Source organism: Trachypithecus francoisi, unplaced genomic scaffold (assembly GCF_009764315.1).
Source record: "Trachypithecus francoisi isolate TF-2019V2 unplaced genomic scaffold, Tfra_2.0 Lachesis_group10, whole genome shotgun sequence".
Classification (NCBI taxonomy): Eukaryota; Metazoa; Chordata; class Mammalia; order Primates; family Cercopithecidae; genus Trachypithecus; species Trachypithecus francoisi.
The window spans coordinates 17,849,877-17,862,083 of record NW_022681455.1 but is presented as its reverse complement, the minus strand read 5'-3'; the positions used below and the strand labels follow the sequence as shown (position 1 = coordinate 17,862,083).

The 12,207-nt window shown below is 40.0% G+C and overlaps 1 protein-coding gene and 1 non-coding gene across 7 annotated transcripts in view; one reads left to right on the top strand and one right to left on the bottom strand.

The window, feature by feature from the left end:
• The window catches only part of NUP153 (nucleoporin 153), a 114,354-nt gene extending 103,582 nt beyond the window's left edge, over nucleotides 1-10,772 (top strand). For all 6 annotated transcript variants that reach the window (XM_033216324.1, XM_033216321.1, XM_033216323.1 and 3 more), the window contains 3 exons: nucleotides 346-618; nucleotides 9,119-9,287; nucleotides 9,627-10,772. In XM_033216324.1, coding sequence (XP_033072215.1) covers nucleotides 346-618; nucleotides 9,119-9,287; nucleotides 9,627-9,708 — 524 coding nt within the window. In that variant the 3' untranslated portion in view covers nucleotides 9,709-10,772. The remainder of the gene's footprint in view (nucleotides 1-345; nucleotides 619-9,118; nucleotides 9,288-9,626) is intronic.
• On the bottom strand, nucleotides 6,209-6,310 carry LOC117088832. The gene has a single exon (XR_004439362.1). It is a non-coding gene; the product is annotated as a U6 spliceosomal RNA (small nuclear RNA).
• Nucleotides 10,773-12,207: the final 1,435 nt, after the last annotated feature.

Genomic DNA, 12,207 nt, shown 5'->3' with positions numbered 1-12,207 from the left:
ATATATATGTGTGTGTGTGCACATCATGAGGCAATTTCTGCACACATTAGATTTCTGGTGGGAGACTTTTCTGAGATATGTTCCTTTACCAAAAATTGTTGGCTGTGAAGGTATGGAGTAGTTGTTAACTGCAGTTTTTGTTTATATGAATTTAGTATGTTTCACTAAATAATGGCAGAGAGAGTTGTATTCTCAATCATTATTTAAAACTTGTCTTGATGGAATTTGGTTAACAAGGTAAGAGTCTGAAAAGAAGCTTGACATTTGCTTGTGGGTTTACAGAAATTTCTTGAGGATAATCTGACATTAGCCGCCATGGTGACTTAAGTGTCTTTGGGCCTCTAGGATCCTCCTTCGTATTTGGAACTGCACCTTCAGCACCATCTGCCAGTCCAGCATTTGGTGCTAACCAGACCCCAACATTTGGACAAAGTCAAGGTGCCAGCCAGCCCAATCCCCCAGGCTTTGGATCTATATCATCTTCCACAGCATTATTTTCCAGTGGTTCTCAGCCTGCACCACCTACTTTTGGGACAGTGTCAAGCAGTAGTCAGCCCCCTGTGTTTGGACAGCAACCTAGTCAGTCTGCGTTTGGCTCTGGAACAACTCCTAATTCCAGTAAGTGTGCTGTGATGCTGTTGTATCTGTATGGGTTTTGTATGTCTTAAAATATTTTCCTTTGAGCTTGGAAACCATTTGTATGTCTAATTTTAAAATTACCTCTTGGCTGGGCATGGTGGCTCACGCCGTAATCCCAGCACTTTGGGAGGCCGAGGCGGGCGGATCATGAGGTCAGGAGATCGAGACCATCCTGGCTAACATGGTAAAACCACGTCTCTACTAAAAATATGAAAAATGAGCCGGGCATGGTGGCAGGCGCCTGTAGTCCCAGCTACTCTGGAGGCAGGAGAATGGCGTGAACCCGGGAGGCAGAGGTTGCAGTGAGCCAAGATTGTGCCACTGCACTCCAGCCTGAGCAACAGTGCGAGACTCCGACTCGGGGGAAAAATTATCTCTTGTACTTGGCAGAATAGAGAGGTAATATAGTTGGATTTATATGTAAACAACATTCCCAGATTTCACAGACTTACAACTTTTTAAGGTAGTAATGTATTTTAAAGTGTTAGTTTTTACTCTGACTTAAGTATGAGATTCATTCAGTCTGGTTTCTTCTCAACTCTGAATTTTTGGGCTCCCAAGGCTAGCTTTGAAGTTCATTTTCTGATCCTATTCATGATTGGATTTACATCAGAAAGTTACCCACAGGTCCAGTGCTCTCTCCTGAGGCAGTCCTGCTGAGTTGTCTCATGACACTTTCTATTTACTGATGATACCAGCCTTTCCATTTGACCTACATATTTAAATATGACTAATCAAACTGTATTATAATCCTGTATTTTCTTAAAATTGTTGATTTTTTTTTCTAATTGTGAAATATAACTTGTAGAAAGGGGTGTAAAATATAAGTGAACGGTGTAATATTAAAGCAAATGCTATATAATAACCACCTGGGAGCCCCTCATACATCTGTTTTTGAAAACACTCCTCTCTTTCTCCACTCTAATGATGACCACCGCTTTGTCTTTTATGGTAATCGCTGTTCTTTGAGTTTTATTACTGCATTTATTGGCTAATATATGCATCCCTAGAAAATGTAGTTTTGCTTGCTTTTATATATAAATGAAACATTACTGTATGCAATCTTTTGATTCTTGACTCTTTCGCTCTAAGGTTTCTAAGGGTCATCCATGTTTTGCATATGGTTTGTTTATTGTCATTGCCATAGAGTAAATCATTGTATGAATGTACTGCAGTTTATCTATTTACTGTTGACGTATGTTTCAGTTGTTTTTAACAACTAGGAAATGCTACTCTGCACATTCTTATATATGTACCTTGGTGCACATAAGTATGCTTTTCTAGAGTATATATGTTTTTCTAGAGTTTTTCTAGAGTATATACAGTGGCATGGGATTGCTGAATTAAAAGGTTTGTATATCTTATACTAGAAGACAATACATACTTTTCCTGTTGGATTCTGCCAGTTCATACCCTACCACTATTGTATGAGTTCTTATATGTGGCTTCTATTTGATTTCTCATGTGTGTGAATTCTTTTTAAAAAGTGTTGTTTTTTTTTTGGTTTTTTTTTGGCCATTTTTCAGTTTGGCTTTTGCATATGGGTTTGTAAAAGTTCTTTATGTATTCTGGTTATTGGTACTTTGTCAGTTAATGTACATACTAAAATTTCTCCTGTTCTTTGGGAGGCCGAGACGGGCGGATCACGTGGTCAGGAGATCGAGACCATCCTGGCTAACACAGTGAAACCCCGTCTCTACTAAAAATACAAAAAAAAAAACTAGCCGGGCGAGGTGGCGGGCGCCTGTAGTCCCAGCTACTCGGGAGGCTGAGGCAGGAGAATGGCGTAAACCCGGGAGGCGGAGCTTGCAGTGAGCTGAGATCTGGCCACTGCACTCCAGTCCGGGCGACAGAGCGAGACTCCGCCTCAAAAAAAAAATAAAAAAAATAAAAAATTTCTCCTGTTTTCTGGTATATATTAACCATTTTGATCAGGATTTTTTCCTCTAATATGAAATTGGAAAGTTTCGATTTCTTTCACACAGTTAACATTTTTCTCTGTCGTCTTCTTTTTTTATGTTTTTTTTAAAGACGGAATCTTGCTCTGTCACCCAGGCTGGAGTGCAGTGGCGCTCACTGCAACCTCCGCCTCCTGGGTTCAAGTGGTTCTCCTGCCTCATCCTCCCAAGTAGCTGGGACTACAGGCATCCGCCACCACGCCTGGCTGATTTTTTGTATTTTTAGTAGAGACGGGGTTTCACCATGTTAGCCAGGATGGTCTCGATCTCCTGACCTCATGATCCGCCCACCTCAGCCTCCCAAAGTGCTGGGATTACAGGCATGAGCCACCACGTCCAGTCTTTCCTCTGTCTTCATGATATAGAGACAGTATATGGTTAGATCAGGATTCAGATTATGGAAATGCTGATTATTGCTGAGCCATATGGTATACTGTAACTTTCTATCCTATACAGAATTTTGTTTCTCTGACATTATTGACTTCCTCTCTTTGTTAATTTTTTTAATTTAAAGAGCAATCAATTTTATAAACTAAATACAAAGAAAAAGTCAATTTTAGGGAGATCTTTCTTCCAGTTAAAGAATTGAGACAAGGCTACAAAGGCCCTAAAAATTAGCGTCATATTGTTGTTAACACTTGGGGAAGGATAGCATTTTAGGGTGAAGGTTCTCAGTTCTATAACAAAGTAGACCTGGATAGTAAAGATGTTAGAGAATCCTTTTTTTAAATTTTTAAAAAATGTTTTGAGACAGGGTCTTACCTTGCACCCATAGACTGGAGTACAGTGGTAGAATCTCAGCTCACTACTGCCTCAACCTGCTGGGCTCAAGCCATCCTCCTGCCTGAGCCCGCCAAGAAGCTGGGACTACAGGCAGATACCACCACTACACCCATCTGTTTATTTTTGGAGTGGTTCGTGGTTTGTAGAGACGGGGTTTTGCCATGTTATCCAGGCTGGTCTCGAAATCCCGAGCCCAAGCAGTCCACCCACCTCAGCCTCCTAAAGTGCTAGGATTATAGGTGTGAGCTACTTTGCCCAACCAAGGTGTTAGAAAATTCTGGCTCTGGGTAGCAGCATAACTATCCAAAAAAAAAAAAAAAGCCATACTACAAAGTCTAGTAAAGGTCATTCCCACAGAAAACACAAAGCATTCATTTTGTCATACATAGAAATGTAGTTTTAGTAATAATCCGGAAGCATTTTTAATAAAAATGAAAACCATATTTTAAAGTTTTTCATTTTTAAAAACTGATATGTGTTATTTTGTTACATACAATGTATAATAATCAAATTAGGGCTTTTAGGATATCCATCACCTTGAGCATTCATCATTTCTTTGTGTCGGGAATATTTCAGATCTTCTCTTCTAGCTATTTTGAAATATACAATAAATTATTGTTAACTCTACTGTGCTCTCAAATACTAGAATTTATTCCTACTATCTAGCCGTATGTTTGTATTCATTAACTACCTTCCTTTCCTACCACCACCCCAACCAAGCCTCTGAACCATCATTCTGTTCTCTACCTTTATGAGATCAACTTTTTTTTAGTTCCTACATATGAGTGAGAACATTGAATGTTTGTCTTTGTGCCTGACCTATTTCACCTAACATAATGTCCTTCAGTGCCATAGATGTTGTAGTAAATGACAAGATTTTATTTTCTTTTAATGACCAAATAGTATTTCACTGTTTATCAAATCACATTTTCTGTAGCCATTCATCTGTTGATGTACACTTACATTGATTCCATATCTTGGCTATTGTGAATAGTGCTGCACTGAACATTGGGTACAGGTATCTGTTTGATACACTGATTTCCTTTTCTTTGGATAAAAAAGTAGTGGGATTGCTGGATCATAAGGTGATTCTATTTTTAGATTTTTTGAGAAATTTCCATACTGCTTTCCATATGGTTATACTAATTTACATTAATACCAACAGTGTGTAAGTTTCCATTTCATTGCCAGCATTTGTTAATTTTTGTCCTTTTGATAGTAGCCATGTTAATGGGTGAAATGCTACTTCATTGTGGTTTTGATTTGCATTTCCCTTATGATAGTGATGTTGAGCATTTTTTCAGGGCTATTGGCCATTTGTGTGTTGTGTTTTAAGAAATGTCTATTCAGATCCTTTGCCCGCTTTTCAGTGGGATTATTTGGGTTGTTTGTTTTTTGTTTTGCTGTTGAGTCCTTTGAGCTCGTTGTGTATTCTGGATATTAGTTCCCTGTTGGATGAATAGTTAGCAAACATTTTTTCCCTTTCAACAGATTTTTCACTCTGTTGATTGCTGCTTTTGCCTTGCAGAAGCTTTTCAGTTTAATATAGTCCCTCTCGTCTATTTTTTTGTTGCCTGTGCTTTTGATGTCTTAGCCATAAAATCTTTGCCTAGGCCAGGGGGAGTCCAATCTTTTGGCTTCCATGGGCCACTTTGGAAGAATTATTGTCTTCGGCCAAACATAAAACACATTAACACTAACAAACAATAGTTGATGAGCTAAAAAAGAAAATTTCAAACAAAAAAAATCTTAGTGTTTTAAGAAAGTTTATGAATTTGTGTTGGGCAGCATTCAAAGCCATCCTGGGCTACATGCGGCCTCTGGGTTGGACAAGCTTGGCTTAGACCTATGGTCTGTTCTAGAGCATCTCTCCCTATGTTTTCTTCTAGGAGTTTTGTAGTCTCATGTCTTACACTTCAGTGTAATCCATTTTGAGTTGATTTTTATATAGGATGAGAAGTAGGGGTCTAGTTTCATTCTGCATATGGATCTCCAGTTTTCCAAGCACCATTTACTAAAGAGAGTATCCTTTTCCCAATGCGTGTTCTTGTCATCTTTGTCGAAAATCAGTTGGCTGTAAATATGTGGATTTGTTTCTGAATTATCTGTTCTATTCCATTGGTCTGTGTCTTTCTATACCAGTCTCATATAGCTATATATGGTAAGTACAGCTTTGTGTAGTGTATTTTGAAGGCAGATAGTATACCTCAGCTTTTTTCTTTTTGCTCAGGATTGCTTTAGCTATTTGGACTCTTGTGGTTCCAGATGAATTTTAGGATTTGTTTCTCTTTCTTTTCTCTTCCCTCTCTCCTTCCCTCCCCTTCCCCTTCCCTTTCCCCTTCCCTCAACAGAGTCTTCTCCACGGAGTCTTGCTATGTCGCCCAGGCTGGAGTATAGTGGCTCAGTCTCGGCTCATTGCAGCCTCTGCCTCCCAGGTTCCAGCGATTCTCCTGCCTCAGCTTCCTGGGTTGCTGGGATTACAGGTGCAGACCACCACGCCGGACTAAGTTTTGTATTTTTGGTAGGGACAGGGTTTCGCCATGTTGGCCAGGCAGGTCTCGCATTCCTGACCTCAAGTGAGCCACCCACCTGCCTTGGCCTCCCAAAGTACTAGGATTATAGGCATGAGCCACAGCGCCTGGCCAGATATGTTTCTGTTTCTATGAAGAATGTCATTGGTATTTTTGGTAGGGATTGCATTGAATCCATAGATTGCTTTGAGGAGTATGGCCATTTTAACAATAATAGTTCTCCTGATCCATGAATATAGGTTGTCTTTACATTTGTTTGTGTTCTCTTTAATTTCTTTCATCAGTATTTTCTAATTTAAAAATATAGAACACTTCACGAATTTGGGTATCATCTTTGTGCAGGGGGCCATGCTAATCTTCTTTGTTCAAGTTTTGGGTATGTGCTGCTGAAGCAAGCACTGAAAGAACTTTTCTCACAGGGTCTTTTAACCTGTTGCTCCTACCAGGCTTTCTTGGCTTACTGTTTAACTGTACTCTTTTTTTTTTTTTTTTTTTTGGAGGCGGAGTCTCGCTCTGTCGCCCGGACTGGAGTGCAGTGGCCGGATCTCAGCTCACTGCAAGCTCTGCCTCCTGGGTTCACACCATTCTCCTGCCTCAGCCTCCCGAGCAGCTGGGACTACAGGCGCCCGCCACCTCGCCCGGCTAGTTTTTGTATTTTTACTAGAGACGGGGTTTCACCGTGTTAGCCAGGATGGTCTCGATCTCCTGACCTCGTGATCCGCCCGTCTCGGCCTCCCAAAGTGCTGGGATTACAGGCTTGAGCCACCGCGCCCGGCCAACTGTACTCTTGGGAAACCTCTTTTTACCATTCTTTTGGAGATTCCTTTTAGCTTCATGTAAGAACCCGTTTCCTGGGTGTCGTGTGTTCCCTGTTACTCCCCTTTTTGCTGATACTGCACATCTTCCAGCGATTCTTGAGGGTTCAGGGATGAACATTTTGAGGCCATACATGTCTGCAAGGATCTTTATTCTCACCCCATGTTTGGTAAGATTTTGATTGAATATAGATGTAGATTGGAAATCATTTTTATAATTTCAACGGCCTTTCTCCATTGTAGACCTTTCTGGCTTCCAGAGTTGCCTGAAGTCTTGATCTTTGCTCTTTGGCCTGTTGCTTCTTTCTGGAATTGTTAGACTGTCCTCTTTTGCCTCCGTTGTTCTGATACATCAGGATGTGTCTTGATGTGGGTTCGTTTTTATCCTTTGTGTAGGAAGTGCAGCATGCTCTTTTGTGAACTTCCATTTTGGGGAATTTTCCTGAATTACTTATTTGAAGATTTTGTCGCCTCATCCTTCCTTTCCTTCTTACCTTTTGTCTTCGTGTCATACTTTCAGAGATTTATCCTTCATTACCTGTTCTGTTGAGATTTTAACTTCCACTATTTCTTTAATTTCTAAGTATTCTTTTTCATTTTCTGGATGTTTCCCTTTTATGCCCCTCTGGGTTCCCCCCACCTCCACCCCACCCAACTGCCAGTGGATGAAGTATTCTTTAAAGATACTGAATTCAGATTTTTCTCCTTAAAGTTTTCTTTGCTGAGTCAGTTTTCCCAAAATTGCTTTTATTATTTTTGTCTCTGAGTTGTTCAAATGTCTGGTTCTCCTTGGCTACCTGTAGTTTTTAATGGGTGTAGGACACATAAATACCACTGAAATCCTTTCTACATTGATAGGGCTTATAGATCTCGAATTTCATTGTAGATTTATCTGGTTTATCTAGCTTTATTTTACTTGGGGAAATTTGGATGTTAGTATCCTTTGTTCTTTCCACTCAGTTTGTCAGATTCCCCAAAGAAGATGCATCCAGTCTCCTGCTTGGAGGGTATCAGGGAACTTCCATTTATTTGCCAGTGTTCTGGGAGCTAAGATTGGGAAGATGGCTGGAACACTCGGTATTTAGTGAATATTGACCTACTCTTAATTCCCGTTTTCAAAATGATATTATTGCCCTTAACTGTATGTGGTGTTTCCCAGTCCAGACACTTCTACAAAGACTAAAAGACTGAACTTCTGTTTTGGTGGGGTGGAAAAGGAGAATTACCATCTTTTTTTTTTTTTTTTCTTTTCCTTTTGAGATAGGGTCTCACTCTGTTGCCCAGGCTGGAGGGCAGTGGCAAAGTCAGGGCACACTGCATCCTCGACCTCCTAGGCTCAAGAGATCTTCCCACCTCAGCCTCCTGAGTAGCTGGGATTACAGGCGCACGCCATTATGCCTGGCTGATTTTTAAAAATTTTTATAGAGATTGGGTCTCACCATGTTGCCTAGGTTGGTCTCAAACTCCTGGGCTCAAGCAATCCACCTGCCTCGGCCTCCCAAAGTGCTAGGATTACAGGCACGGGTCACTGCACCCACTGATAATTACCATCTTGGTGTGGGGAGGGATTGATCCTGGGTATCCGCTTCTAATCAGATACTCTGCCAACCCCCTTTTTTTTTTTTTTTTTTCTAAAATTCCCACGACATCCTCTCTTCCGTAGGTATCTGAAACCTGAACATTTTGGTTATGTTTGGTATAAATGCAATTGCTTCTGTTCTTTCCCTGCTGCTAGTTCAGTATCACCTCTGGTCAGCCTTCTAGCTTCTAAACCTTTGTTGCTGTTATCACCTCTCTTTGTAAAAATCCCTTGTTGTTTTAATGCACTTTTCAAAGAAGATAGAGCTAAATGTATTTGTTGATTTCACTATCTTTAACCAGAAGTCCAGGCTGCCCTTTTCCCCTTGGTCATAGGTAAGTTGTGTGATTTGTTGGAGGTGTCAAGTGAGTACTATGTGTCAGTGGAGAAAATAGTTTTCTTTAGATTAAAAGACCAAAATATTTTAACTCTTTGCATGTTTTTATATGTAGAGGTCAGAGTCATTAATTTAAAAACCTGTCGTTTTGCAGCCGGGCATGGTGGCTCACGCCTGTAATCCCAGCACTTTGGGAGGCCGAGGTGGGCAGATCACGAGGTCAGGAGATTGAGACCATGGTGAAACCCCATCTCTACTAAAATACAAAAAATAAGCCAGGCATGGTGGCACTCACCTGTAGTCCCAGCTACTGGGGAGGCTGAGGCAGGGGAATCGCTTGAACCCGGGAGGCGAAGGTTGCAGTGAGCCAAGATTGTGCCTCTGCACTCCAGCCTGGGCAACAGAGCGAGATTCCATCCCTTCAAAAAACCCTATCATTTTGCCCTAATGAAGTATTTCTGCTTCAACTATTGTAGGTTCGGTTTTCCAGTTTGGCAGCAGCACTACAAATTTCAACTTCACAAACAACAATCCATCAGGAGTGTTCACATTTGGTGCAAATTCTAGCACGCCTGCAGCCTCAGCCCAGCCTTCAGGCTCGGGGGGCTTTCCATTTAACCAGTCGCCAGCAGCATTTACAGTGGGGTAAGAGAATTTTTTATTGAAATGGAGAATTTACATTGGTAAGGGTATGTGCATGTATATGTTTTGTTTTTAAAAGTCATCAAGATTCAGTATGGTTTGGGTAAAATTAAATATGTTCTCCAACATAAATTTACCATACTACAATTCTGGAAGATTGTATTACAGTTTGAGAAAAAACTAGCAGTAGCGTGTGTGTTAGGTATAGCAGAAAATGTACATAACAACGTGAGTCTACTCCCCCCCCCCCCCCCCCCGCTTCTGCTGCTCATGGTAAATGTTGGCATTTGGAAATTTTGCTCAGAGCATCATGTCACATTATGAAGTTTTTATTTTTCACAGGTCAAATGGGAAAAATGTGTTCTCTTCTGGAACTTCAGTCTCTGGTCGGAAGATAAAGACTGCTGTTAGACGCAGGAAATAAAGGTCACATTGGTGTTATACGCAATTTTAACAACAGCTGGTGCCCTGCTTTCAGATACTGGATTGTACTTTGTGCTGGGGTTATCTGAAGTCAGATCTGCCTAAGGACTTCTTTAATTTTGGAATTTTCCTCCTTTCTTTTTCGTTACAGAAGCCCCAACCCGCCTCACCCACCCTTTTTAAAAAATATAATAAATAGCTAGACTGGTGACTGATTCTTCAGCAAAAATATTTTATGATCCAGCAGATTATTCACTGATTTGACATAGTCTGGCTGTACCCAGGAATGGAGCCTGCACGGCGAATGGCTTTGTATAGACCCTCTTTGTCTACACCATTATGTGCGCTGATAAGCGTTTACGGAACGCGTTGAAATTGTAATTATATCTGAGGAATTCTGTATAGATTAGAATTCTGTATAGATTAGAGAATGTTGAAACGGATGATTTCTCTGCTGAGTTTGTGCTGGTGTATGTGTGAAGTGAGTGAGTTGGGTGTATTGTGCACTAAACTTTTCTGATAGAGGAAGCCTGATTAAAGAATGGTCCGTGCTAAGGACTTGTTAGATCTAGTTCATTCTCCATTTAATAATTATATGCTATTTCTATATTTTCATTCTTCTATCACCTGTCTTGCCTTTTTCATTATTTTATTATGAAACTTGTGTAAATACAATTTTGTTTCTGTACTTTTTTGGCATAACATAAATCTGTGAACTTGAAATTTGAATTTTGTGTTAGAGATTTTTTTTGTTGTTTGTTTAGTCTTGTCTCAGATTTTATTATGTAAATCCCATTATTCAAAGTTGCCTAAATCCATTTGGAAATCTTTAAAAAAAAATTGGGGATTCTTAAAGTTGAATTTATTGGCTTTTCTGATCCAGTTTTGTTTGGACCAAAAACCAGTATTGTACAAAGTATTAAGCATATATTTTTATATTTACTAAAATGGACTGTGGTGACTTTGGATAATAAGGAAAAGTTTAATATTAAAGCCATGTTTATTACAGTATAATTAACATGATAAACCATGGGATAAATGCCATCAATAAAAAATTATGACATACTTTTTGTTCTAGTTTTACCTCATAATGAAGGCACACAGTATTATTGGGATGGGACTTTTTAAAATAAAGGTTAACAGTGTCTCATTAGAAGAATACATTGACGTGATTTAGACAACTCCTAAGAGAAAGGGAAAGTATCTGAAGGCACAACATATAGAAGGTTACCCGTACCCTACTTCTTGCCTGGTGCTATGAATCATGCCTAATTTGCACATCGACTTACATACCTTTTTTAAAAGTTGAAAATAAACATGCACATTCATTTCTCTTTGTGCTTCTATCTTCCTTGGTAAGTTACTGGATAGTGTTTATTAAAATTCTTGGAGATACATACACAAAAACTAGTTGTTTCTTGGTGTGTGCAGAAGAAATTGTTCCCAGAACCACACTCCCAACCCAAATCCCCCGCCCCCATACCAAAATCCACAAATTCACGCATACTCAAGTCCAGCAGTGGACCCTGCAGAACCTGAGCCAACCCTCTGAATGTGCAGGTTTTATATCCCATGAATACTGTGCTTTTGATCTGTGTTTGGTTGGGTTAAAAAAAACAAAAAACAAAAGGCCGTGATAAGTGGGTTCACAGTTCAAACCTGCGTTGTTCAAGGGTCAGCTGCACTTTCCTTTGTATTATTTTACTGCATTCTTTTTTTTTTTTTTAAACTGGACTCCTGTGGTCCATAAAAGAGCTCTTGGAACAATGTTTGGTAATTTTATTTTTCAGTTTGAATGTACAGTTATTTGAATTGTGCTCAGTTTTAATTTGCTGAACTTCTGGTTGGTTGGAGTTTCTTTTTTTCCAAGATGGAGTCTTGCTCTGTCACCCAGGCTGGAGTGCAGTGGTGCAGTTTCGGTTCACTGCAACCTCTGCCGCATCAGTTCAAGCAATTCTCCTGCCTCAGCCTCCTGAGTAGCTGCGATTACAGGTGCCCGCCACCACAGCTGGCTAATTTTTGTGTCTGTATTTTTAGTAGAGACAGGGTTTTACCAGGTTGGCCAGTCTGGTCTTGAACTCTTGACCTCATGATCCACCCACCTCGGGCTCCCAAAGTGCTGGGATTACAGTCGTGAGCCACCGCGCTTGGCCTGGTTGCAGTTTAAATTTAGAATTCAAGGTATTTTTCTTACTTGAGATGTGTTAGTACATCAAATGCTGGTTGGGGGTAGAAATTTCGCTTTCTTAGCAGTATACATTTGACACCTGTTCAGGAGGCCAAATGTGGCGATGAATACTGGAAGAGGTAACGGAATTTGTGTCTTACTGCAGAGAAGTTAATTCTTAAACTTTGTAGGTTAGTTCTTAGCCATTTTCTAAGCCCCTATGGCTGAAGCGTTCTGCTTTTCTCTAAAAATTGCTAGAAATAATGTTTACTTTTATTTAGTACTCTTTAAATAAAAAGTCACCAAAACCATACTTAGTCCAGTTTATGTTAA